Below are 26,177 nucleotides of genomic sequence, written 5' to 3' on the forward strand. Positions count from 1 at the left end.
GGACCACCCAATGCTAGAGGCTTGGACCTTGGTCGTGCTTTTGGTGGGGCTCTTTCTGACACTGTCTCGGAGGTTAGTGAACTTCCCTCTGCTTTTGGCTGTGGCAGGCAAGGTGCATGAACTGTAGTGCCTGTGCGAGTTCTGCAGGGACTGATGGCTTGCTTGCTCTTGGTGACGATGGTGTTGAAACTGGTCGGGACTCTGCTCGTGGTTCTGGTGCGAGTTCTGGTTCTGGTTCCGGTGTCGAGAGTGGTGACGGGCCTGGTGCTGGTGGTGGACCTGCTGCTTCTGAAGCAGAGCATTGTGGGACTGAGAATGCAGGAGCCTCTGGGTCATGCCGCGACGGCCATCCGTGGCTCCCGTGCCTCCGGCACCCCCCTCCACTGAGGGGCAGCAGTATTCGTGTTTGCGGCAGTGTGCGGTCATCGCTCACCGGTGCTGGAGGGAGCAGTCTTCGTGCTGAATCCGTGCCTGGTCGTCCTCCAGTGAGTACTAGGGAGATATGCGCGGGGAACGCGGAGGGTATCAACTCAATCCCATCCTCCGGCTCACCCTGTTCGCCGGGCTTCTAACTCGCTCTCCAAACTCGCTCTCTCTCATCCCGCCTCACTCTCTCGCCAATTAATAAGCTCCAATGGGCACTGCACATGACAGCAGTCTTTTATTTCCCAGGCATGAATAATCGATCGGTCGCTGTGATCATAATATGAGGACATTTTTTTTTTGCATTGGATGGGAATTTATGACCAGGATTTTATTTTTCTTTCAGTCACCAACTACTCTTGTTTGAGGAAAAAAAAAAGACAAAAGACATTAAATGTTTTAAATCAGACAGTCTTTAGGAAAACTAGAGATGGGCATACTGCTGCAGTTTTCCTATGATGCAGGTGGCAGTGATGAAATGTCACTGGCGCATTCCCCTCGCAGTGATGAAATGTCACTGGCGGATTCCCCTCGCAGTGATGAAATGTCACTGGTGCATTCCCCTCGCAGTGATGAAATGTCACTGGTGCATTCCCCTCGCAGTGATGAAATGTCACTGGTGCATTCCCCTCAATAAAGGTCCACACAGAGAGGAACCTTTAATTCAATTTGCTAAAATAGGTGTATGATGAAGAATTACACGAGCAAGTTTAAAATGTTACGGTAACAAAGTAATTAGAGGTAATAAATTAAGGCAGTTGGAATAATTACATACAAAATAACTAGCAAAGAAACAAAAAATCCCGCGGTATTTGGATTCCCGCCTAAATGAGCTGTATATATTCATAGCTAATTTGCAAATGAAGGAATCCCAGTATATTGCGCACCATCCACGCGGAGCCAGATTATTAAATTGCCATTCTTCCTTATTTTATTCTATTTTATTATTTTATTCTGGCTATTAAATGTTCATTTCCAGTACAATGGAATTTAATACATGATGCTGGAAGACGTTACCGCATAAATTCATATTTATTACATCATTAACCGTTTGGTAATCAGGTAGCTGGTATCTTAAATGCTCTTCATCATGCTGAAATAGGTTTCTTTGAGAGTTGTGGATATTTTGAGGAGATTCGTCGTTGTTTCTTGGATAGAATCGAAATGAATTTTAAGAATTAACGAAAACAGCTTGTTTCTCTGAACCAATTGCACTCTGATAACGGAGTAAACAAATATCACAAGTACATCCTGCAAATTATCCTGATCAGAACATATGAACTGAAAAAAAAACTTCTGATGTAACGTGTCTTAGGATGCCGATTACAGTAGGCTAAATTAAGGACAGATGGGGTCTTAATGATTTAATGGAAGCAGCATTAATATTGCATGGAAGTCGGTTTCTGTTGAGCTGTGTTTCGGAGTTTCTTGCTGGCGAACAAAGCCCCATTTCTGCTCTTCAGCGCTGATGAATGAGATACTAAGTACGACTCATCCCAGGATTTCACACGTATCACCAGCTGGATCGGGAAGCACAGTCATACTATAAGCAAACTGCTGACCCAGTTTTCACAGAGACGAAACTCTGAATATCCATTTTATCAGCAAGAAAGAGTGCAGTGATAAACACTGGTACCAGTCCTGAAAGCTTCATGCCAATATATCCTACACACATTACGCATTACGCACATTTAAGCAGACATGTTGCAAAGCAGCTTCTGGTCAGTGTCACTACTGCTGCTCACAGCAGCCTCACTGGATGCTGAGCGATATTACAGCAATGTTTACTAAAGACTTCTATCCCTCCATCCATTTTCCAAACCGCTTATCCTACTGGGTTGCGGGGGGTCCAGAGCCTATCCCGGAAGCAATGGGCACGAGGCAGGGAATAACCCAGGATGGGGGGCCAGCCCATCACAGGGCACACTCATACACCATTCACTCACACATGCACACCTACGGGCAATTTAGCAACTCCAATTAGCCTCAGCTAATTTTGGACTGTGGGGGGAAACCGGAGTACCCGGAGGAAACCCCACGACGACATGGGGAGAACATGCAAACTCCACACACATGTGACCCAGGCGGAGTCTCGAACCCGGGTCCCAGAGGTGCGAGGCAACAGTGCTAACCACTGCGCCACCATGCCGCACCTTTACTAAAGTACTTCTTACTAAAGTATTTCTAAAGACAGACATATACAGTATAAAAAGGGCATAACACAACCGGAATTTAAAAAGTCCCCTATTTCAAACACACATTTACAGACAACTACAAATGTCTAAGCCATTTTTGTGTCTCTATAACACCATTCACAGATACGACACTGATATGCACAGTGGTTAAAGAATACTGTGCTATTTGGTGTTTGATCGTAACGCACTTTTTATGTTTATATCAAAAGTTAATTGATATAATCAGCAGTCTAGACCTAAGACCATCTGCATAGATAGAGGTCAAAGTAGTAGTTTGTGCTGTTACTGCCATCTGCAGGACGTGCACCTAAACTGCAGCTTCAAGTTACATAAAAAAAAGCCAAAATATTCTCCCTCTTTCTTAAAGAGCTCAAGCAGGCCACACTGAATTAATAACAGTACTTTCAATAAGTTTAGTTTTGACAGGTCTCCTGAGTTCTGAGGTCTGGTAACCCGTCCGCTATTTGCTCTGCTTCACTGGCCGTTGCTTTATTGAGGTAATTAAAAGGTTCTAAGTGACCTTGCCAGCTATTCTGTTAATTAGGCATCTAGTAAAACGTGTCTGAGGACCTTTGGGACCTGCGGCTCCTGACCCACGCATCAGTGGGAAGCTGGGCCATGACCCGCCGCAGTATGGATGGATGGATGGATGGATGGTAGGAACGGGGAAAAAGCAAGAACAGTACATTTCCCTGGAAGTAAATCAAGTGGTAGACTGGACCCCATTACATATTGCTGATGGCTGCCTTTGCCCCTCCCCCCCCCCCCCAGCAGGGAGCATGTGATGTGATGCCACAGAGCCTTCACCAATAGAGACTGTAATCCGTTCTGACCTTGAGGTGGCCCAAGAGCGCAATAAACTGCACAAAACAAAACCTCTTTGGCTTAGCAGCACAGCTAACCAACGAGGGGGATGTTACCAAAGCCAACCACAAGGGGGAGGCGAGGGGTAATTCATCTGTTCTTGGGACTGCAGAGAAACAACCATCAACCATGATCAGAAGATGTTTAATGGGTGGAATAAGCGCCACGAAAAGGTAAAACGTAATAGGAGCCGCAAAACATTCATCTACAGCAGTTAAAAATAGCTCTAGGCAATAAGACTTTTCCTTTTTTATTAGCAACCATTCTAAGTAGATTTGGGTTCAAAAGTTAACTTTTGACTGCTTGACCAAAACAAAAATGATCCATATAATGTTAATCTGGACACAGTACTAGTCTGCATATTTATTTGACCATATTACTCATGATTAGAGATGTGAATTGTTGATTAATGTGTTTAAAGGGTCCCCCAACGTGGTAACTCCCTGATAACTGGTGGTGTTTGATGGGTGATTTATTTAATTCTGGTAATTTCTGTCCACCACAAAACAGTCTCTCTGTAACATTTTAATTATCATAAAGTTTTAAATTATGGACCCAGTTGATGCAGAGTCGTCCGTTTTGGCTTCATCGCTTTCACTCCCTGAACTTCTTCACAATGAAAAGCTCAGAAAGGTATGAATTCCTGGGGAAACTGAATTGTGCTGGACATGCATATTGTAATAGCGACCACGGTGTAGACCAATGCCTTTGCCACGGTGCAGACCAATGCCTTTGTCACGGTGCAGACCAATGCCTTTGCCACGGTGCAGACCAATGCCTTTGCCACGGTGCAGACCAATGCCTTTCCCACAATGCAGACCAATGCCTTTCCCACAGTGCAGACCAATGCCTTTGCCACGGTGCAGACCAATGCCTTTCCCACGGTGCAGACCAATGCCTTTCCCACGGTGCAGACCAATGCCTTTCCAATGGTGCAGACCAATGCCTTTCCCACGGTGTAGACCAATGCCTTTCCGATGGTGCAGACCAATGCCTTTCCCACGGTGCAGACCAATGCCTTTGCCACGGTGCAGACCAATGCCTTTCCGATGGTGCAGACCAATGCCTTTCCCACGGTGCAGACCAATGCCTTTTCCACGTAGACCAATGCCTTTTCCACGGTGCAGACCAATGCCTTTTCCACGGTGCAGACCAATGCCTTTTCCACGGTGCAGACCAATGCCTTTTCCACGGTGCAGACCAATGCCTTTCCGATGGTGCAGACCAAAGCCTTTCCCACGGTGCAGACCAATGCCTTTTCCACGTAGACCAATGCCTTTGCCACGGTGCAGATCAATGCCTTTGCCACGGCACACATCTGGGCATAAGATCCTTGTACTCGCTCATAGCACTCCCCAAGAAACAAAAAATCCAGTGGATATGGGCAAATGGGATGGCAGGTCCGAGCGGCATACCCACACATGAACTGTAGGTCTCAGGGCAGTCCATGCCCCATTCGACGGCAGGCCTGCTGCCAGCACATCTGGCTAAAGACCTTCTAAAAAATCAATAGTTTCAAGCTGATTGACAGCTGTCTTTGCTCAGGGGAAGCTTAGCATGAGCGGAGTTCATTCGCTATTTACAGGTCACTTGCTTACAGTACATAAAACAAAAGGCGTAAAGAACTGGAAGGTTTGTTCATTTTGTATAATCGAACAGAGAATGTCTTCTTGTGAAATCCTTCATGTAAGACTTACATACATCTGTTTATTTAGCAGATAGTTTTGTCCAAAGTGATGTACCAGTAAGAATCAGAGAACGGAGTCAGATACCATGTGTGGTGCAACCAGGGTAAAAGGTATGGTTACTCTGTCAGGGACCCCAAGACACGGAGTATTACAGAAGAATAAACTGATGTTATACTCATAAAACTACAGGTTTTTTTCAGACAAGATGTTTCACCCCAATCAGCAGTCAGTCAGTCAGTCAGTCAGTCAGTCAGTCAGTCAGTCAGTCAGTCACAGTCAGTCAGTCTGTCTGTCTGTCTGTCTGTCTGTCTGTCTGTCTGTCAGTCTGTGTGAGCCAGGCAGCAGTCTGACCACACAGTCTCATGCAGCATAGAAGGATATATAATCTTCAAATCCATCTTTTTCCCAACTTTTTTTTATTTTTTAAGATTTCCATGATTTCTCTCTCTCTCTCTCTCTCTCTCTCTCTCTCTCTCACACACACACACACACACACACACACACACACACACACTTTCCATACAGGCACCAGAGCACCATGCAGGAAGAGAGCCAAGACATCCATAGATGTGTCCCGCAGCCCAAGGAAAGATCTCCCCTGTCGTTACCACATGTTTGTGTGAGAGCGGCAGGTCCTGCGCCGACATCCCCCGCACATCTGCTGGGAGGGAGCTCAAGGCGAGGGGCTAGAGGACATGACTGCAGCCAGGCGGTGATATCAGAGGCCTGGGCCTTATAGAGCCAGCTGGTCCCCCCTCTTAAATAAGAGCGGGGAGCTGGCGAGGGTCACGGGCTGCTGTGTGCGTCATGCTCATATTTCAGCCAGAGTGTCACAGACGGACCGCTCAGGACACATACCCAGGAAGGGCGTGAAACGGACGCACTCTGCAGTGAATTTTACAATCATAACAGTAATAGGACCAGCAGCTCTCAGGTTTAAAAAGCACTCATGAAGACAACCGCTTTACATATTAAAAACAAATCAGCCCTTTTCCATTAAGATTCCTCTCAACATCTACTTAAAGATTTCACTGACAACCAGTGGACACTGAGGCACAGGGAAAATTAAGAAGATGGACATAGATTTAAAAAGGTAAGACGGTTTAAAGGTTATTAGTTCTTCAAAGACAGACTAAATTAAAAGTTTTGACCAAGTGAAGCAGCCTGAAAACATAAAACCACTTCTTGGATGAAAAGCACAGATTCGAACGTGCGCGAATCCCTGAGCAATGGGCTCTCGGACACAGTCCCCTGCTAGGTTTCACACACATACATGCCGGCCCCATCACCAGCCTGCACAAGGGAGGCTTTACCTGGCTGGCCCCGGCTGTGATGCAGTCCGCGAAGGCGCCACGGCGGCTGAAGAAAGACAGGAGCTGCTGCCAGAAGGAGGGCGGCTCCTCGGTGGAGCTACGTTTGGTCCACTGCCTGGGCCCAGGCCTGGGCACCCCCGCCGCGCCATGGCTGTGGGCAGAATGACCGCGGCTGCCCCTGGGGTAGAATGTGTTGTTGCCGAAGATGTAATTCATTTCCAAGCAGAGAAGTGAGGCGGGGAAGAGGGGGGGGGGGGGGCACCGTCCCTGCTGCCTTTAGGCCTGGGAGCGTAAGGCGGTGGCTATGAGGCGTCTGAGATGTGAGGGGCGGGGCTGAGAGGTGAGGTCTCCGGGGTACAGTTAAAGCATTCTCTCGTATTTCTGACAGATTCCAGAGCCTGAGGACTAAAACTCCATCCAGCAAAAATCAGCAGCCAGTCATCTGCTCTTCAGCAATGGGAGGCTGATCCAGCGAAACCACCCTGAGCATCTCCGCTCAGGGCTGGACTAGAAGGCACAGAGACACAGATCCTTGCTTGGTTACTTGCAACAATTTCCTTCCCGTGACAGAAGACCCGCTTGGGGATTAAGCTGCTTTCTTTGTTCAAGAGGGAAGAGAGGAGGAGGGGGGGGGAAGAAAGCCCCCACACACACGCCCAGGCACACAGACAGGCAGGAAGTACATTCAATTATCAGAACGGACACCCAGCACATGCAACCAGTCACATCTCCGCGGCGACATCTCACGCAGATGACCAGTTTCTCTTCTTACAGGCGCCAGAATATTGCTGCCTGCATTAAGTACAAATGCTAAAATCACACGGCGAAGCTCTCGGTCGACACCAGCGCTCTTCTCCTCGCATTCCTGAAGAACCGTTTCATTTTACTGTGTGTCATCTGGGCAACAGTGGCCACCATAAGGCTTCCACGAAGCTTCGGATTTGTCCTCCTCCATCCACATGGGCAGCCAGGAAGACAGCTCAGCCTCATCATAAATAACGATTACAGATCGCGAGCCTTCCAATTCCCAAACTCGGAGACCCAAGCCTGGTAAACAGGTTAAGAAGCAAGTCTGTGGAAGCCAAGAGAGAAGAAAATAAAAAATAAAAATAATAATAATAAAAAAAAAATAATCGGCAGCACCAAAATGAGGAAACAACTGGCGGTCAGATTCCCGTGAGGGAAAGATGCAGGAAGATCACATTTTCTCCAGGTAAAAAGACGTTCCTCTCTGGCCTGGGTGCTCGCTCTCCACCAGACACGGCAGCTCTGCCATCTCCCACACACAGCCCATCACAAATGGAAAACAGGCTGTACCATTCGAGACACACACACAGAAAAAATAAAACAACTCCCCGCTTGTGTAAATGGCAAATTCACCTTCTGGCTTCCTCGGCAGCCATCGCTAAAATAAACATATGCTGAAGAAGCCCCCCCTTCCCGAGGCGAGGCTGCCTGAAGGTGTGCCACAGGTGTCACGTAAGGTAGCGGCGCCGCCGGAAGCCGCTGTGCTGCTCCCCTAGGAGCAAATCCATGGCAACTGGTTTCACATCAAATAAAGCGAGTGAGAGTCCCTGCCACGCGAGCGCCCTGCCTCTCTCTGCAGTCTAAATTTACTCAGCAGGCTCCGTTCACTCGCGCTTGAGCAGCTGCCGCCTGAGCTGCGCGGCTGTATTCCGCTTTTACTCTCGGTTGCACAAATGCAGGGCAGGCGTCCGAAAAGCAGCACTTCCGCTGACAGCCATGTGGAACCCCTAATGCACACAGTGTAGGTAGGACCACATCCTTTGAAATGCCCATCACTGCATTATAAGAGCTGACGTGCGACGGCCTTAAACTTGGCTGGTACCTGAAGGAAGTGATCTACACAGTCAGATGCATCTGGAAGCTTCTACTGGCTGCAGAAATGGCCGCAGAGAATGGCGGGGAAAACGGCTACTCTTTGACAGCATACTCAGATCTGACCTTAAAAATATCGCAGTGAATCAATAATGCATTCCTAATTAAACACAAACACGCAGCATCTATTTTTGATGAGACTGGCACTGGGGTCTTGACTGCAACGCCCAGAGATTTAAAAGTGGTCCAGCTGGGAGCCGCGGTTGCCATCATCCAGTGGCATGACAATTAAGCCTTCCATCTCTCAGTGTCTCTCTTGAAGAGGTCACGGTGACGCAGCCAATCCAAGAGGGGGTTTTGGAATAGCTCCCAAAAGGGCTTTTTCAGTCAGTCATCTTCTCCTAGAAAGGGTAAAGAGGACTGCATCTTGACCAGCTGATAAATGGCTCTGATTGGATAGGCGCGTGTTCTGAACCGCTGAGGAGCACGCTGAAGGTCTACTGCCCATTCAAAGCCCATTCAAAGACTTTGAGCGAACATACCCACAGAAAGGCATGCTGTCCCAACAGCTTAGGTCCATGTGACTGACTTTCAGTTCAGAAACGAATCAGGGAATGACGTGGACATAGTTTTTTTTACAAACTCTGCAACGTCAGGAGACCACAGATGCCGATGCCTGCTCCAGTGTGTTAGATCTATGGGAAACTTAACCAAGGTGAGCAACGATGACAAGCCACGCATTGGAGACAGACGGCAGTATTCTCTGTGTAAGCTCAGCTATTAAAGCAGGAGATTGGGGACCAAGATTCAGTTATGTAAATTCAGTTATGTATGGGCCCATGCTGGCTTTGTCACAAAATAAATAAGAACTGCCTGGTAAGGAGGCAGACACAAGCTTGTAAACTCATTCCCACAAGCCCTTTGCTTTACTGTGACCAAAACCTCAGCTAGGATTAGTGATGTACAGAAGCGACCGGTATTGGTTACCACAGGTCAGTCCAAAGCACAGTCTATTTAATTTCCTGCATCTGCCTAATTCAGGCAACGTGTACAGATAATAAAGTTAAATCACACGCTGCAGTGACCCTGAGGAACATGCCGCAAAACTACAAACTATCGGGATGGAAATTATTTTGATTGGAAACTCAAAGCAGCCCAACTGCTACCTGCGATGTCTGCAATGCCGTCCTTTCAAGATGCGGCGGCAACAGAGGGACCTCCTGAGAATATTATCACGGTAATCAAGGTGCCAATTTTACTCAAGGTAATCAAGGTGCCAATTTAGTACAGTATCGCGATTCTGTAAGTTCTGCAATTCTATAAATATCCTGATTCCATACTATTATTTCTTTTGCAATTTTAAAACCTTGAACCATGAAAAAAGTTGAGTCATACCACTAAAGCTTTATTCAACAGCTGCCCAGTTAAACTGCACATGAGTACATGCAGCAAACTCCAAATAACAATCCCCCCCCCCCCCCCCCCCCGAAAAACCATTGGCAGCATTTAAACAATGCAAAACAACTTCAAATACAACAGTATGAATGTTAAAATTAGAAGCTAACCAAAAGCTGCATTTGCTACTGTCATGTCATAAACTACACCTAACAAATGTTCGGATGTGGTTTAATGTTGAGAAAATCCCAAACCCCAATAAATCAGTAAACTTTGATCTCCTGCTTATTTCCCACAATCAGGAAGTTCTTTCCACTAACCCATACGATCTTTGAAAAAAACACAAAAAAAGCTGCACATGAAAATTACCAAAAATGTTCCTCAAATTTCGGCTACGACAAAAAAGAGTCTCGAAACATGACTATATATGCCTATATAACTTTCCTGCTGGAGACGAACAGTTAATGATGTCAAAATGTTCCTCTTTCCACACTCACTGAAATATTTCAAGGACGTTCTGAAATGTATGTGATATCAGTCTACAAACATGAAGGAACTAAGAGATGATGCAGCAATTTGCTCCCCCAGAGAATATTATTCTTGTCTAGCAGTGTCACAAAAATAGCTCCCAGCATGCAAACTCCCACCCCCCCCATCCCACCCCAACAGCCAACCAAACAATCAGAATAGATAAACAGCCAGATGTAACATTCTAATGATGGGTCAGAGGCAGTTTGGATGGGTGGGCTGAAGGTCATGTAGACCAGAAGCACAGAGAAGATGAATGCAAGTTGACCTGAAGGAGAATCTGAAGGGCTTAGCCGGCAAGATGTCTGGCTCCAAAAATGCTCACCAACTGTATCAGCCCTCTGTCAAGAGGATGGTTCTCATTATTCAGAATAGTAGAGTCTGACCACCACTGTCCCCCTCCACCACCGCTTCCAGACTCCGAGGTCCTATGACTTCCCTCAAAAGCTCATTCGGCTTACCAGCCTCCTCCACTTTGATATTACCCCCAAGCAGGCAAAGAGCAGAACACTCCAAGCCTTCATACCACTTCCTGCTCCTATGACCCCAATATGCCTCACACAGCGTCCTTCTGGTCTACATGGATTCTATAAACAAACTTTATGGCTCATTTCTGCTTCCTGATGGACTTCTCAGAACCATGGGTATCCAGCAGACGTTCTCTGGCCATCACCGATCATAAAGGTGAGAGAATGTGCCTCGTTCTCATTGCAAGGTGACCACATTAATAAAGGCAGCCACTCGGCCCTTTTAAGTCCCCTGGGCTCCGTCCTCGTAGCCGGCCCCCTTATCTAAAGCAACAGGGACTAAATAGATGCCATGATACAAGGGCAAACTCGGAAACTGCTCAGTCACTGGCGGGTATCGCCTCTAACTCAGGCCAGGCACATTCTGGGTCACATGATCAGCGTGTCAGTCTGTCAAGTTCAAGTTGGACCATGACAAGCTACCGTGAGCGTGGATTTTATTTCTCATTAACACAGCCTGCAGACCCAGTCAGCAGACTGTTAGACGGGCACACGGTGTGTCTTAGTGTTCCGGGGAGAAAAGTAGAGCAACTCAACGTCTGGCACAACTGAAACCACGAATAACTACGGTACGTTTCAGTGCAAGTTTTTGCTTTTAACAGTCACTACACCCATAACTAAGCACAGCTTTCCCGCTTTGCGGTTAGAGAAGTAACAGCAGGGTTTGTTTGAGCTTCACGTGGGTTTGCCTTGAAACGGGAATCTAGTCACCAGATGTTAGCACTGGCAATAAAGGGGTCATATCCTCTGGTCTCTTCTACCAAAATGGCTCCACCTCTCACATACCCCCACCACTTTCCACATCCCGCCCCATCCTCCACCTCTCACATACCCCCACCACTTTCCACATCCCGCCCCATCCTCCACCTCTCACATACCCCCACCACTTTCCACATCCCGCCCCATCCTCCACCTCTCACATACCCCCACCACTTTCCACATCCCGCCCCATCCTCCACCTCTCACATACCCCCACCACTTTCCACATCCCGCCCCATCCTCCACCTCTCACATACCCCCACCACTTTCCACATCCCGCCCCATCCTCCACCTCTCACATACCCCCACCACTTTCCACATCCCGCCCTATCCTCCACCTCTCACATACCCCCACCACTTTCCACATCCCGCCCTATCCTCCACCTCTCACATACCCCCACCACTTTCCACATCCCGCCCCATCCTCCACCTCTCACATACCCCCACCACTTTCCACATCCCGCCCCATCCTCCACCTCTCACATACCCCCACCACTTTCCACATCCCGCCCCATCCTCCACCTCTCACATACCCCCACCACTTTCCACATCCCGCCCCATCCTCCACCTCTCACATACCCCCACCACTTTCCACATCCCGCCCCATCCTCCACCTCTCTCTACAATAACCAACCAACGGGCGATGAGATCTGCATCCGAGTCCAGACCTGCATCACGGGACACAGAGAAGGTTTTAACCTTGTTTGGTGGCAAACTTCCAGAAATTACCGCACTTCTCAGGTCTCGTGGTGCCAGCCGGACCCTGATGGGACCACACCAGCTTCTCTGAAACAAAACGCAGCGACAAACAAAAAACGTTTATTAGTAATCCTGAGCTCTGCAGAGTTTGAAGGGAAAAAAAAGGAAATTTGTAATCTCCTGTGCCGTGTGCTTGGATCACACGGGCTGAAGTGCTGACCATCACCTTAATGGTCATCTTCACTGGGAAACCTCAGGCCTAGTAATATCCCACCAGACAGAGGGAAGCCTAACGTCAGGTGCTGTGGTTTGCATTACAAACTTGAACTAATGAGCAGAAAGGCAGACGGCACGTGAGCCCTTGCTTTCCGTCAATGTCAGACGCAAAACCAATATCACATTGTTTTGAAAGTTAGTGTAAACAGTGCATAAAACCCAAGAATTAAGAAATATAGAAATTTAAAACAGCAAATTGAGTGACAGGTCCTTTAAAAGCACACGCTTAGCTTTACCAAAGAAGCAGTAACAGCAGTTACGAAAAGAGAAATCCGTAGTAAATTAGCTGTCTAATGCGGTATGCATGCAATCACAACTGGCCAAACCCACGAGGCATGAATCACGCCAAATACAATAACAAATACAACAGTGGCCTGGGCCAGTTAATGGAATAAGATCTGGGTTATTTTAACTACCGTCCGGATATTCGTGGTTCCCCCAGCCAAAGAAACACTGCTCAAGAAGTAGCAGTGACCTGCGTGGGTTTTACAGGCGTGAATAAACAGATCTCCGTCTGTCCTTCACGCGTGGAACGACCTGGACCGCAAGTTAATGAGCGGTCCATTGTCGGTCTGCTACTCTCGTTAAGGCTCAGTCCAGTGCACTGTCCAGCTCTACGCCGGCTTTTTTTAAAAAATAATAATAAAAAAATAAAACATCATTTCAGTCCTGGAAAATATCACGCTACATCTCTCTCTGCCCCAGCCCCCACCTCCATCTGCTGGGCGCTTCTCCTCGAACGCTTAAAGAAAATTGCCAGATTACTGCCTTAGCGTCAGTAAGCAAGCAAACAGTGAATGCGCGAAGGAGCAAGATGTACAAGCAGAAGCCCCCGCTCGGCTGCGCCCTAGCACTCATAATCTCGGCACGGCACGGAGGAACGACGATCCCGGACGGCAGTGACCGTCAGCCGCACTGTGGAGGTGGCTCCTCTCAGTTGTCCTTTTAAATGATTCACACGCGCCGATCGGAACGGCTCCCACCGGGGGGGACGTGGCACACATCCCAGCGAGCCGGGCTCCCGCTCAGCGCCGCCACAGACCTACCAACAGGTGCAGCCTCTTGGTCCCGCGCAGGGTCCGGATCAGACGGCGGCCCATCCTCTTAGCGTACCACACGGAGGCTAGCATGTCGCAGCACGGCTCCCAGGGCTGGGATTGCGTGTGATGGACGGTGGCCCCCCTCCCCTAGGGGCCGAGGAGGCCCGTGGCCGAAAATGGGACGGGAGGCTGGGGGGGGGGTCTATGGTCCCAAACTTTTTCTCCCCTGCTTCTGTGGAAAACAAAAGCGACGGTGGGTACAGGCGTACCCCGGAGGAGAGCGTCGTCCACCTGGGGGGGCCGGTTGGGAGAGGGTGCCGGGGGTGCACCTTAGATCAGGTTGTGACGAGGGTGACCCCCCCCCCACCCCCCACCCCGTCAGCTTCCAGCTGCAGGATTCCCGGAAACTGCCAGTGCTCGGGGAGGAGGCAGCTTTGCAGTGCTCTGGATTTCCATCTGCTTGCTTCCCTCCGAGAAACAGGGGGGGGGGAGAGCGAGAGAGAGGGACTCCCCCCGCCCCCTCCTGCTCCCCTTCACCGGCCGGCAGCCGCGGCCGACGTGATTGGCGGCGAGCTGCAGGGTCTGGCACACCAGAGGAGGCCAGCGGGCCGGGCCGAGAGAGACAGGTGGGGTGGAGGGGTGGGGGGTGCGCCATCGAGGCTCAGCCCCCCCGCCCATCCCTCTCCCCCTTAAATGAGTCAGCAGAGGAAGCTCCCTGAATGCTGACTAAGGATGATGCGGTGAGGCTGCTCACTCCTGCAGCCTCCGCTGCAGCCCGTGGTGAGCCTGCTACACTCCACCATCGCTTCCTCTATACTCCCCTCGCTCGGCCATCTGACTGATCCATGTCCTTTTTACCTGCATGACTGCTGCGTTTAGCACTGCTTCGCAGATACAGACACACTGAAGCTCTGAGCCCTGCGCACGACCCAGTTAGCGTCCTCTGCGGGAACAGGGCGCCCGTCTGCCTCGGCTCCCTCCAGACACACAAACACCGGCACTGACCACCTCCGACAAGCCGCTACCATACGTACAGCCACAGCACACTGTTATCATCCAGTGTCTGAGGAGGTTAACTGCAAAACTGTGTAAGATACTCAAATAATTAACGAAGCAACGAATTAAAGAATTCTCTTTGTAGTACAGCGATCACACTGTGGGTAAAATCACATCACTGACTTAGGGGAAAAATACAAAAATATCTTTTAACTCTAAAAGTGCCATATAAAACCATGAGCAACCCTACGTAGGTATGTAGTTTATAACAGATAGTTTTGTTGTTTAATTTTTTGCTCAATAAATGAAATAAAACTCTTGAGTTTACATATACCAGCATAACTGGAATCATTTTAGGATGCAAATATGGTTGCATGTTACGCCAAAATATGAAGGCAGGATTAACATCAGAGAGAATGACAGAGGATCGTTTAATTTCACTAACAAGGATGTTTAAAGAGGCTGTGGAGCAGAGTGTCAGCTGGGCTTCTCAGGGTAATCTCTGCAGCATGACATGGAGGTCCCCAGCAAACCACTGACACGACTACAGCGCATACCCACAATGCAACAATCAGCAGTTGACATTAACCGCTAACAATGCACTTGGCGCTGTTCTAATAAGACGCCGTCCCCTTGATTCACATATTCTTGCCCATTTTTGGCACCTTGTCATAGCTGGGAAGCCGATGAGCACCCGGGCGGATGGGCACCTCACGAGCCAGCAGTGACCGGGAAATGGGACATAGCTGGCAATCTAGGGGCGGCCCAACCTGGGGGTGGGACAGTCTTCCCTTGGTGGCTTTGACGTCAATGCTGGAAAGAAGCCAAGAAGAAGGAAAAGGAAAATGCACACATGCTTCCTGCAGGTGGATCGGAGAATAATCTCCCTGAAGGAACACCCACTTCCTACCAGAGGATGACCCTCCTGAAGGAACAGCTACTTCCTACCTAAAAAGGAAGGACTACAAGAGGATGACCGTTCTGAAGGAACAGCCACTTCCTACCAGAGGTTGACCGTCCTGAAGGAACAGCCACTTCCTACCAGAGATTGACCGTCCTGAAGGAACAGCTACTTCCTACCTAAAAAGGAAGGACTACAAGAGGATGACCCTCTTGAAGGAACAGCCACTTCCTACCAGAGGACGACCGTCCTGAAGGAGCAGCCACTTCCTACCAGAGGACGACCGTCCTGAAGGAGCAGCCACTTCCTACCAGAGGACGACCGTCCTGAAGGAGCAGCCACTTCCTACCAGAGGATGACCGTCCTGAAGGAGCAGCCACTTCCTACCAGAGGACGACTGCCCTGAATGGACCGTAGGTGACCCTCCTTTCTGTAGTGTTCCCTCGTTCCCTTAATAAATCTCACCCCTCAAGGGGCACTGGCCTGCACCCTGGTCTCCAGAGTGTCCTTGGCCTAAATACTGTGGTATTAAATTAATGATATTTGGGGGCGTGACAACACTAAACTAGAGGGAACACATTTCATAGTCATCGACAGCATTTAAAAAATGAGATGAAGGACCCCAGCAAGGTCTGCGACTCTCATATCGGCACAATGACCCACAGCCTCAGGTCCCCACCTCTCGGAACTAATGAGCTCTACTTGGCCAGATTAATCTATCATCATCCAGGTCATCGTCTCTGGGGAGGGGCAGGGTCCTGTTAACGTCAGACTTACTCCAATTCAAACAGAAACCATCATGCAGCTTTTGCAACCAAATGTATCAGACTGTCAGAATCCTGCAGCGCAAATGATTACATTTAGGTTTCCATTACCACAAAACTGAAGGCCTCAAAATCCAAAATCACAGATGATCCGGGAGCTAAGCAGCATGCAGAGTGTGCACTCCTGGCTATAAAGAGCATTCCATCCTACTTACACAGGATATAAAGCTCGGACAGGGAACGTCACCGCTAACATGCCCCATTTTCACGGTGTAACAATTTAACAGTCACCATTCTCCTTAACTCACCACCAAGAGATGAAATTAATCCAGGAGTCCCGATAAATGCATTTCAACCAAATTTCACTCCTTCTCAGTACTTAGCAAGTATGGGAAATGATACAGGGTGTGTTTTCACAATCGAAATATGGTGTTTAAAAAAACTAAGAATGAATCACAAATTGAGCTCGGAAAAAAACGTAGCTATTCAGGAGTGATAAATCCAGGCTATTATCTGATTTATATTAACAGACATACGACACTCAAGGCACAGTCAACCGCTAGTTACCTTGACAACAGGACAAAAAGCAGGGAATGTGGTTCTGCCCTTGTAAATGCATTTTATTTTTTAAGTGAGTGAATCCATCTATATTTATACCTACAAATTCCGGAGAATCACATCACAAATTCAACGGAACCCTTTAGAACAGTAATAAGATTCACAATAGCCCGTTTAAAGGTCCAGGTGGTGTGACCATACCAAAGGGTTTCCTGCAAAAAATGTTTAACATTCACGCATGTATCCGCAAAGCCAAAATGAAGGTTTCAGGTAAGTGCAGCTTATTTGATGGAGCCAGTTTAGATGTATTTTTTCAAGAATGATGGCAGCACATGGACCAAGACACTTGGACCAAGACTCTCTTTAGGTTAAAACCAAGAAGTCCAGCTCTTCAGAGAACAGGCAAGGCTCTAACATCAGACTTGCTGCCGTAAAGCTACGCGGTAAAATTCAATCCATATAAAACTAGAATAAATGGTAAAACATTACAGACACCTCAGAAAACATGCACAGAAGCACGTCAACACGAATAAACATTCAAACAGCCACTTAATCTACCATCAGTAACTGGTAGGACCAAAATGAACATGAACCACTGCGTAACAGAACATTACAGAACTAGATTTGCTCATGCACTTGGAAACCCTGCCACCTAGTGTCTACAGAGCATACAGCAACAGAAAAGAGATTCACAGTAACACAAATACTCCCACACGAACAATGCGTCACCTGAGCAGGGTGGAAAGGGCCGGGTAAAGGAGGAGAACCACCTCATAGACGTACGGCAGGCTCTCTAGCACACAACAAACAGTGATACCAATACATCCAAATGACTAAAGGTGTTACCTGTAGGAGAGTGTCACTCTGAGGGTACAAGGCAGAAAAGGTAGGGGTGGAGATCTCCTCTGCTCTCAGAGCCGACGTCCCATCATAGACACATTCCAGGGACTCAACCTACAAGGGGAGCATGGAACTAAACTAGTCACAACAGGGGCAAACATACCATACAGGACTGAAGATAAGTGAGAGGCAGCATGGAGAACACTGGGCAAACACTCACAATGGGCATCCACCGCAATAAAACGAAATATGAATAAAATCAATAAACCCCAAAACCAGCAAGCTGGGCTGCTGATGAAGAAGACTGCTGCTATGGGGAATGACCGGTGATCATGTGACAGCTTGAGGCCAAACACTTAAACTGAAGGATGATGGTGTGCAGTAGCAAGACTGCTGAGGAAGGACACACTGAATGGAATGAACTCGCATTGAGAACAGAGCCAAGGCCGTACACATCTGACCAAGAGGAATGCCTGAAGACACAGAGTAAGGTGGATGGAGGGCAGGAATTCAGGGGCAGAGAGGGTACCCAGCGACTCAGCTCACACAAGGGCCACGCGAGTGTCAGGGGAGACTCGGGCCACGCGAGCGTCAGGGGAGACTCGGGCCACGCGAGCGTCAGGGGAGACTCGGGCCACGCGAGCGTCAGGGGAGACTCGGGCCACGCGAGCGTCAGGGGAGACTCGGGCCACGCGAGCGTCAGGGGAGACTCGGGCCACGCGAGCGTCAGGGGAGACTCGGGCCACGCGAGCGTCAGGGGAGACTCGGGCCACGTGAGCGTCAGGGGAGACTCAGGCCACACGAGTGTCAGGGGAGACTCGGGCCACGCGAGCGTCAGGGGAGACTCGGGCCTCGCGAGCGTCAGGGGAGACTCGGGCCACGTGAGCGTCAGGGGAGACTCAGGCCACACGAGTGTCAGGGGAGACTCAGGCCGCACGAGTGTCAGGGGAGACTCAGGCCGCACGAGTGTCCAGAGAGACTCAGCTTGCATGAGTGTCCAGAGAGACTCAGCTTGCACGAGTGTCCAGAGAGACTCAGCTTGCACGAGTGTCCAGAGAGACTCAGCTTGCACGAGTGTCCAGAGAGACTCAGCTTGCATGAGTGTCCAGAGAGACTCAGCTTGCACGAGTGCCTGGAGACTCTTCTGAGAACACAAAAAGCTCACTGCATGCTAGAGCTGTACCAGCATAACACTCCACTGTGACTCCCAGGATTAATCTGATGATAATGCACACTAAGGCAAAGCAAACCCAGAACGGATGCCCCATTTTTAATGTACCCATGGTAACTCCATTCTTCCCTCAGAATTCCTTTTTTAAAACTCATTTTTCTTAGTCTGCGCTTTGCAGCGCTGCTAAAATGGGTGGCTGATGGCTGTATCTGCAGACTGTTACAGGTGCAGTGCAGTCGTGGGCTAGCTCTACTTGGGAGCATAGAGGGCTTCAAGATGTCAGTGCCATCTGGCAGCCGGAGCGGAGCCAGGGGCTAGCTGTGCCGAGGAGGAGACGGGGAGCCTGTGGAGAGGACACGAGCGGCTCGAAATTACACTGCGCCTCGTGAGTCGCACACGCAAAACGGGAGCCGACACGACGCGTTCCCACAATCCCGCTATCGCATTTCTGCTGCGCTGTGTAAGAGCGTTACGCGTCGTGAGAGAGCATGGATGAACGAACGGGTGTGGAGGATGAACACAGCCTTGTGGAAGCAGGACGGCATTATGATGCTGCCCTAATGCAGCTCAACACCCAGCCTGACACACCATGGACAGGGGGGACCCACGTGCCACTTCACACCCTCCACCCAGAGCCATTCTTCAGCGACCCGTCGATCAGCACAGCCTGCTGTGAATTTCATCCATGCTGCAGTACTGTTGGGTTTGTGTACACACAGCTTGTCATATCAGTAACCACCATCTCTCCATCCAATTTCTGCAACCGTTTAATCCTATTCCAGGTCTCAGAGGGTCTGGTGCAAGGGATGGGGCAACCTAGGACGGGGCGTCAACCCATCACAGGGCACACTCACACACCTATGGGCAATTTAGTAACTCCAATTCACTTTAGTATGTTTTTGGACTATAGGGGGAAACCGGAGTACCCAGAGGAAAGCTCACGATGACACGAGGGGAACATGCAAACTCACACGGGCGGAGACTCGAACCCTGGGCCCAGACGTGTGTGGCAACAGAGTGAATCACTGTGTCACCAATATTACAGGTGAAACTGCCTAGCTTATTCTGCTCACACCACACCCGAAAATGTCCAGGTTTTTGACCACCATGCAAGATAAATCAAGTGATGGCCGATGCATTTTTAAATGCGTATCAACCAGCAGTGTGCATCTGTGTGCAGAAGTGATTTTTTTCTTTTTCTTTTTTTGTGATGGGAACCACAAGAACAATCTTAAGTGAGGGGAAACGGAGTGCAAGGGAGACATTAATGCGATGAGTGTGCTGATCAGCCACTGAGGGCTGCACAGAGTGAAATGCCAGTGTAAGCAGACACACGAAAGGGTCACACTGACCACAAGATGGCGCAAGGGAGACACAGATCTCAGTAAATCCCAGCAAATGTATTTCGGTCATTGTGCCTCGCTGTATAAATGTATGTCCATGTACGTATGTGTATGTGTGTCTATATATCTATGTATATATGTATGTATGGATATGCATTTATGACGTGGATTCATGCCTTTATGAGCTTCGGAGTCGTGAGCTCTGGGAAGAGAAAACCAGTAGCTCAGCCACAGGTCAGTGCCGAGGCAGCGAGCCGACCATCAGCGCTCGGGCTGGGAGCCAGAGTGAGACGTGAGCCTCGAAGCGCGGGAAGCGAGTCGGGAGGCCAAGCCGGAGTGGCGTGGGCTGACACTGGCGAAGGGGCCGCGGATCCCCTCCCCAAGCAAAGAGCACACGCCACCTCTTCCGGTTGACGGTTCCACAACATGACAGCCGCGATCCCACCCCGGGCTCTGCAGTCACTTATCGGAGTGGAAGGGCACGATTCTGGGGTCGGCCAGTAGCCCCAGTGCAGGTATGCAGGTACTAGAAAGCCAGTAATGGTTCTGATAGCCACCGTTTCGGCACATAAATCTGCCCCGAGGTTCACACTCCGGCATCACGTGACACTGCACAATTAAGGAAAATAAACACACAATAATAATAGTTAACTTACAGCAAGAAACTTAAAGCAGATGGTTACATCCACTCTCCATTATATTTGCAGAAGCATTTAATATGGGAAATCCCATATTTCTCTGAAGTGCTTTTGAGGGACATCAGCTACAATGTACCATTTTGACCAAGAGGGACGGTAGCCAAGAGCCAGCAACATACAAATACATACTTTAAAACCTAGGTACAGGCTTTGCTGTAGGGAACACTGCATTCCCTGTATCACCTGGTAAATCCCTGATGCAGGTCTTGGTGTAGGGAGTACTGCATTCCCAGTATCACCTGGTAAAGCCCTGATGCAGGCTTTGGTGTAGGGAACACTGCATTCCCAATATCACCTGGTACAGCCCCAATGCAGGCTTTGGTGTAGGGAGTACTGCATTCCCAGTATCACCTGGTAAAGCCCCAGTGCAGGCTTTGGTGTAGGGAACACTGCATTCCCAGTATCACCTGGTAAAGCCCTGATGCAGGCTTTGGTGTAGGGAGTACTGCATTCCCAGTATCACCTGGTAAAGCCCCAGTGCAGGCTTTGGTGTAGGGATCACTGCATTCCCAGTATCACCTGGTAAAGTCCCAATGCAGGCTTTGGTGTAGGGAGTACTGCATTCCCAATATCACCTGGTACAGCCCCAATGCAGGCTTTGGTGTAGGGAGTACTGCATTCCCAGTATCACCTGGTAAAGCCCCAGTGCAGGCTTTGGTGTAGGGAACACTGCATTCCCAGTATCACCTGGTAAAGCCCTGATGCAGGCTTTGGTGTAGGGAGTACTGCATTCCCAGTATCACCTGGTAAAGCCCCAGTGCAGGCTTTGGTGTAGGGATCACTGCATTCCCAGTATCACCTGGTAAAGTCCCAATGCAGGCTTTGGTGTAGGGAGTACTGCATTCCCAATATCACCTGGTACAGCCCCAATGCAGGCTTTGGTGTAGGGAGTACTGCATTCCCAGTATCACCTGGTAAAGCCCCAGTGCAGGCTTTGGTTCAGGGAACACTGCATTCCCAATATCACCTGGTACAGCCCCGATGCAGGCTTTGGTGTAGGGAACACTGCATTCCCAATATCACCTGGTAAATCCCTGATGCAGGCTTTGGTGTAGGGAACACTGCATTCCCAGTATCACCTGGTAAAGCCCCAGTGCAGGCTTTGGTGTAGGGAACACTGCATTCCCAGTATCACCTGGTAAAGCCCTGATGCAGGCTTTGGTGTAGGGAACACTGCATTCCCAATATCACCTGGTACAGCCCCGATGCAGGCTTTGGTGTAGGGAACACTGCATTCCCAATATCACCTGGTAAATCCCTGATGCAGGCTTTGGTGTAGGGAACACTGCATTCCCAGTATCACCTGGTAAAGCCCCAGTGCAGGCTTTGGTGTAGGGAACACTGCATTCCCAGTATCACCTGGTAAAGCCCCAGTGCAGGCTTTGGTGTAGGGATCACTGCATTCCCAGTATCACCTGGTAAAGTCCCAATGCAGGCTTTGGTATAGGAAGCACTGCATTCCCAATATCACCTGGTAAATCCCTGATGCAGGCCTTGGTGTAGGGAGTACTGCATTCCCAATATCACCTGGTAAAGCCCCAGTGCAGGCTTTGGTTCAGGGAACACTGCATTCCCAGTATCATCTGGTAAAGTCCCGATGCAGGCTTTGGTGTAGGGAGCACTGCATTCCCAATATCACCTGGTACAGCCCCGATGCAGGCTTTGGTGTAGGGAGCACTGCATTCCCAGTATCACCCTGTAAAGCACCATGTGGGCTATGGTACAGTGAGCACTCCATTCCCAATGACCTTTCCTGCTGGCCAGCATTTCACACTGCACTCGTGCGTAAGGTCACACAGTTCCCTCACAGTGCCGTGTGCAACTGTCACTGACTAAACGGATCTCCTCCGGGGCTCCAGGACTTGGACTCACCCAGACATGATTTGAGAAGGCGATGCTTATAAAGAGCTATGCTTTTTGCTATATAAAGCCCTGTTTTTATGCTGAGAAATAATAATAACAGTAACAGTCCAAGGCACATTTCAAGGAACTTAAGTGGATATAAAATGCGATGGAGAAACCCTGGTTACTTGGAGGGTTGCACTCAGTTATCTCACTTGAGGGTATAGGAATGTTATGGGGTATTGCTCCATTGCCAGGGCACTGCTCCATGTAAGGGCACTGCTCCAGTGTATGGGCACTGCTCCAGTGTATGGGCACTGCTCCAGTACCAGGCTGCTGCTCCACTTATGCATAAAAGACAAGGCTCAAGTCTAATACATTCACAGATGATTCCTGAAATGATCTTTTTTTCCTAAATGTTCTTCTTGAACATCCTTTAATCTGAAGACACCTGCTAACTCACTGTACTGATTTTCAGTTGAGCAAACATACAGAATGTAGATAACTGTTCCGTGCAGATAAATAAGCAAGGAATTCCTCTGTAATACCAACGATATTTAATTAATGTCATTTAAAAGACTGAGGCAAAGCGGTAGAAGTGCTAAGCGTGTCACTCTGTTTAACCGCCGAAATGGAAACCACTGAGATGTTCTGCCTGGTTATTGGAACGAAAATATAAGAGAGGCCAAAACCGGCTGCTCGCCCCCATCCAGTGCCCAGGATCCCCCAGGTGCCTGCCAGTCAGACGAAGTGAGCAGGGGCATGTGTCCATCCAGTCGGCACTAGATAAGCTGCGGTCACATCCCAGTGCCTTTACGCATGGGGCCCTGGCCTACATTCCAGGATCCCCCGCTGTAAGCCTGAGCAGATTCCCTAACGGGAAGTTTCAGATGGAAAAACGATGGCCATCCGCACCAACCAAAAAAAGACTGGCACTCATCTCCATGAAGCATGTAGAACAGACACCAGGCTGGTGCTGTCATACTGCTAAAGGCGGCACTTCTGTAAACTAAACACCAACGGCTTCTCCAAGTAAAGCACTCCGTGAATCAAAACTCATGCGACGTAAAACACATTTTAAAATTTCCTAATAAAAAAAAACCTGTAATGATAGGTTAATGGGCTTCATGGTTGAGTGGTCGATTTCCACTGAAATACTGCTGAATCACACCTGGGGTGACTGTGTGTGTGTGTGTGTGTGTGTGTGTGTGTGTGTGTGTGTGTGTGTGTCTCCCTGCACCTTCGGGGGAAAGGGGGGGGTTCCAGTGAGACATGCAGGGGGATGTGTAACAGGCAGTGAGTGGCAGAGCGGGTGACAGGCCCCTGTTCTACCTTCATGGGCGAGATGTGAGAGTGGGGTACGAAGATGTGAGCGCCCTCTGTTTGCTGGGGGGTCTTCTCAGACGCCTGTGCCAGCTCCGGCCTCTGGAGGTCGCCAGCGAGGCGCGGTGAGCCGTGGTCCTGGGGGGCCGTCGTGTCCTCATCTTGGTACCTGTATTTCTGCGGGAGAGACAGGGAGAGGTGATGCCCTGCAGCCGTCTGGTGGTGGGGGAGGGGGGGTAGGGGCGAGGATTTAGGGCTGACAAAGCCCTCAGGACCACACCATTCAGGAGAAAAGGGCAGGACCGGCTGATCTTAATCACTGTGCTAACAACTATAACAATATCATTATAACAACAACAACAAAAGTATCCTACTTTCAATTCAATTCATTTTTACATAGAGCCTTTTACAACAGAATCACTCCAAGGCGCCTTACATGAGCATGTTTGGTACCTGTTTAGTCATTCATACGGAGGAAAAAGGGAAGACAAATAAAGAACGAATGATAAAACAAAGGCAGAGGAAATAAAAACTCCCGACAGAAACCGCTGCGGTCAGCTGGCTGCCCAACCCCCCCCCCCCCCCCCGCATGCTAACATTAATGTGAAAGAAGGAGTGGGCTTGCTTGCTAAAAGCCAGGTGTGAAGCCCACTAATGAGTCGGCTCTCGGCGCCGGCCCGTGCGAGTCACAGTTCCTCAGTCGCCGTTTCACTTGGTCACACCTCTGCACGGTCTCTGGAGGGAGCCATCGAGACGCCGGTCCGCACCTCACCACCATCGCACATCTCCCTTCCATCTTCTGTTGGTTTATCACACCCCCCCCGGGACGCGCGCTCCCATATGGAACACTCCTTTTAAAGGGGCCCCTAACGGTCCGTCAGCCAAGCTGCTGCCAGGGAGGGCCGACACCTTGCATTATGCTTGGCTGTTATAGCCAAAAATACAACAAAATGCTCTTTTTTTGCACCACAGCCACAAGGCATGGGATAAAAACAAAATAAACTAGGATTAAGCCAGAACAGGCCTCAGAAGACCCCCCCCCCCCCCCGCCTGTTACACATCACCGTCTTACACTGCAGCTACCTATTAGCGATTTCAGAGGAAATCCTGCAGGTAAATATCATTAAGGCTGCAATCTGAATAAAGCTCTAATTTACACTCTCAGCAATGTAAAGATACGTTAGTAATGAGTGTTAAGCTGCCACATCGCCCTGCATCTGGACAACTGCGACACTGCTGAGCATTATCTGGCTGGAAGGATGGGTCAAACACAGAGACCAGACAAGGGAAGACCAAAGCATACAGGTCTTCCCTACAGGCAGCTGGACAGGCAGGTAATTAACAAGCTCGGGTGCTATTCGGTGTCAGCATCAACTAGACAAACACAGGAACGCAACCTTGTGTCACCGTACAAAACTTTTCTGTTTCGCCACACAGACTAGGATTGGACCACGAGAAATAAACAGACTGTAAACAGTAGTTCCACCCTGAAAGGCAAACCGGACTTTGCATAGGCTACAGAGGACAGGCTTCCTCCAGGACTCTGCGAACGGACAAGGTTTAGATTTGCAGATCGATGTTAATTAAAGGCCAGCTGTCAGCGGCTGTCAGCATGTACGCATGAGGCACGTCTGCTCAGGACTGCTAACTAAAAGCATCTCCCAGAAGGCTGCTGGGCACTTGCCAGCCACCTGCACGTTTCCCCCAGCCCATCTGGTCACACAGAGGTGTACAGCAGCCGCCCCGACATGATACCAAAACAGCGGGAAACTGTTCACGTACAGTTTACATTCATCTGTGTGTTTATTTATCTGCCTGTCAGAGGAAAAAGAAATCGTAGCCTCTAACACATCCGGCCATCTCAGCATGATGTGTAGGAAGCACCTTCAAACCAAATCACTACTGTCTGATAAGCCCCCTTTCCCGTTACAAACCTGTTCTGACATCAGGAGTGTGTGAGACCCTGTTGTATTGCACCTCACAGTGGATGCTGGGCGCCTCCGACTGAAACGTGGCTGCCTGGGGGCTTCAGCTCACCAGTCGCACACGGGCATGACGAGGCCACGTGACGAGGGCCACATGGGGGTCAGAACCCGAATGACAACCCAGTCCAGGAGCTGGGTGTCGTCTTAGTAACAACCTCCTGCCACGCCGCCTGAGCTGCACTACTCTCTGGGGATGCCATAATTAAGGAA

At 49.4% G+C, this 26,177-nt stretch overlaps 1 protein-coding gene across 19 annotated transcripts in view; it reads right to left on the reverse strand.

Moving 5' to 3' along the window:
* LOC125708367 (discs large homolog 1-like protein) overlaps positions 1-26,177 on the reverse strand; it is a 124,221-nt gene that overhangs the window by 44,716 nt on the left and 53,328 nt on the right. For 8 of the 19 annotated variants that reach the window (XM_048975824.1, XM_048975822.1, XM_048975821.1 and 5 more), the window contains 2 exons: positions 23,992-24,159; positions 17,612-17,719 (listed from right to left, as the gene is read on the reverse strand). In XM_048975824.1, coding sequence (XP_048831781.1) covers positions 17,612-17,719; positions 23,992-24,159 — 276 coding nt within the window. Of the gene's footprint in view, positions 1-6,483; positions 7,329-13,552; positions 13,741-17,611; positions 17,720-23,991; positions 24,160-26,177 lie in introns of those variants that run through there. The other 11 variants (XM_048975830.1, XM_048975829.1, XM_048975827.1 and 8 more) reach the window with 5 other exon arrangements.

The sequence above is a fragment of the Brienomyrus brachyistius genome, chromosome 15 (assembly GCF_023856365.1).
Source record: "Brienomyrus brachyistius isolate T26 chromosome 15, BBRACH_0.4, whole genome shotgun sequence".
Lineage (NCBI taxonomy): Eukaryota > Metazoa > Chordata > Actinopteri > Osteoglossiformes > Mormyridae > Brienomyrus > Brienomyrus brachyistius.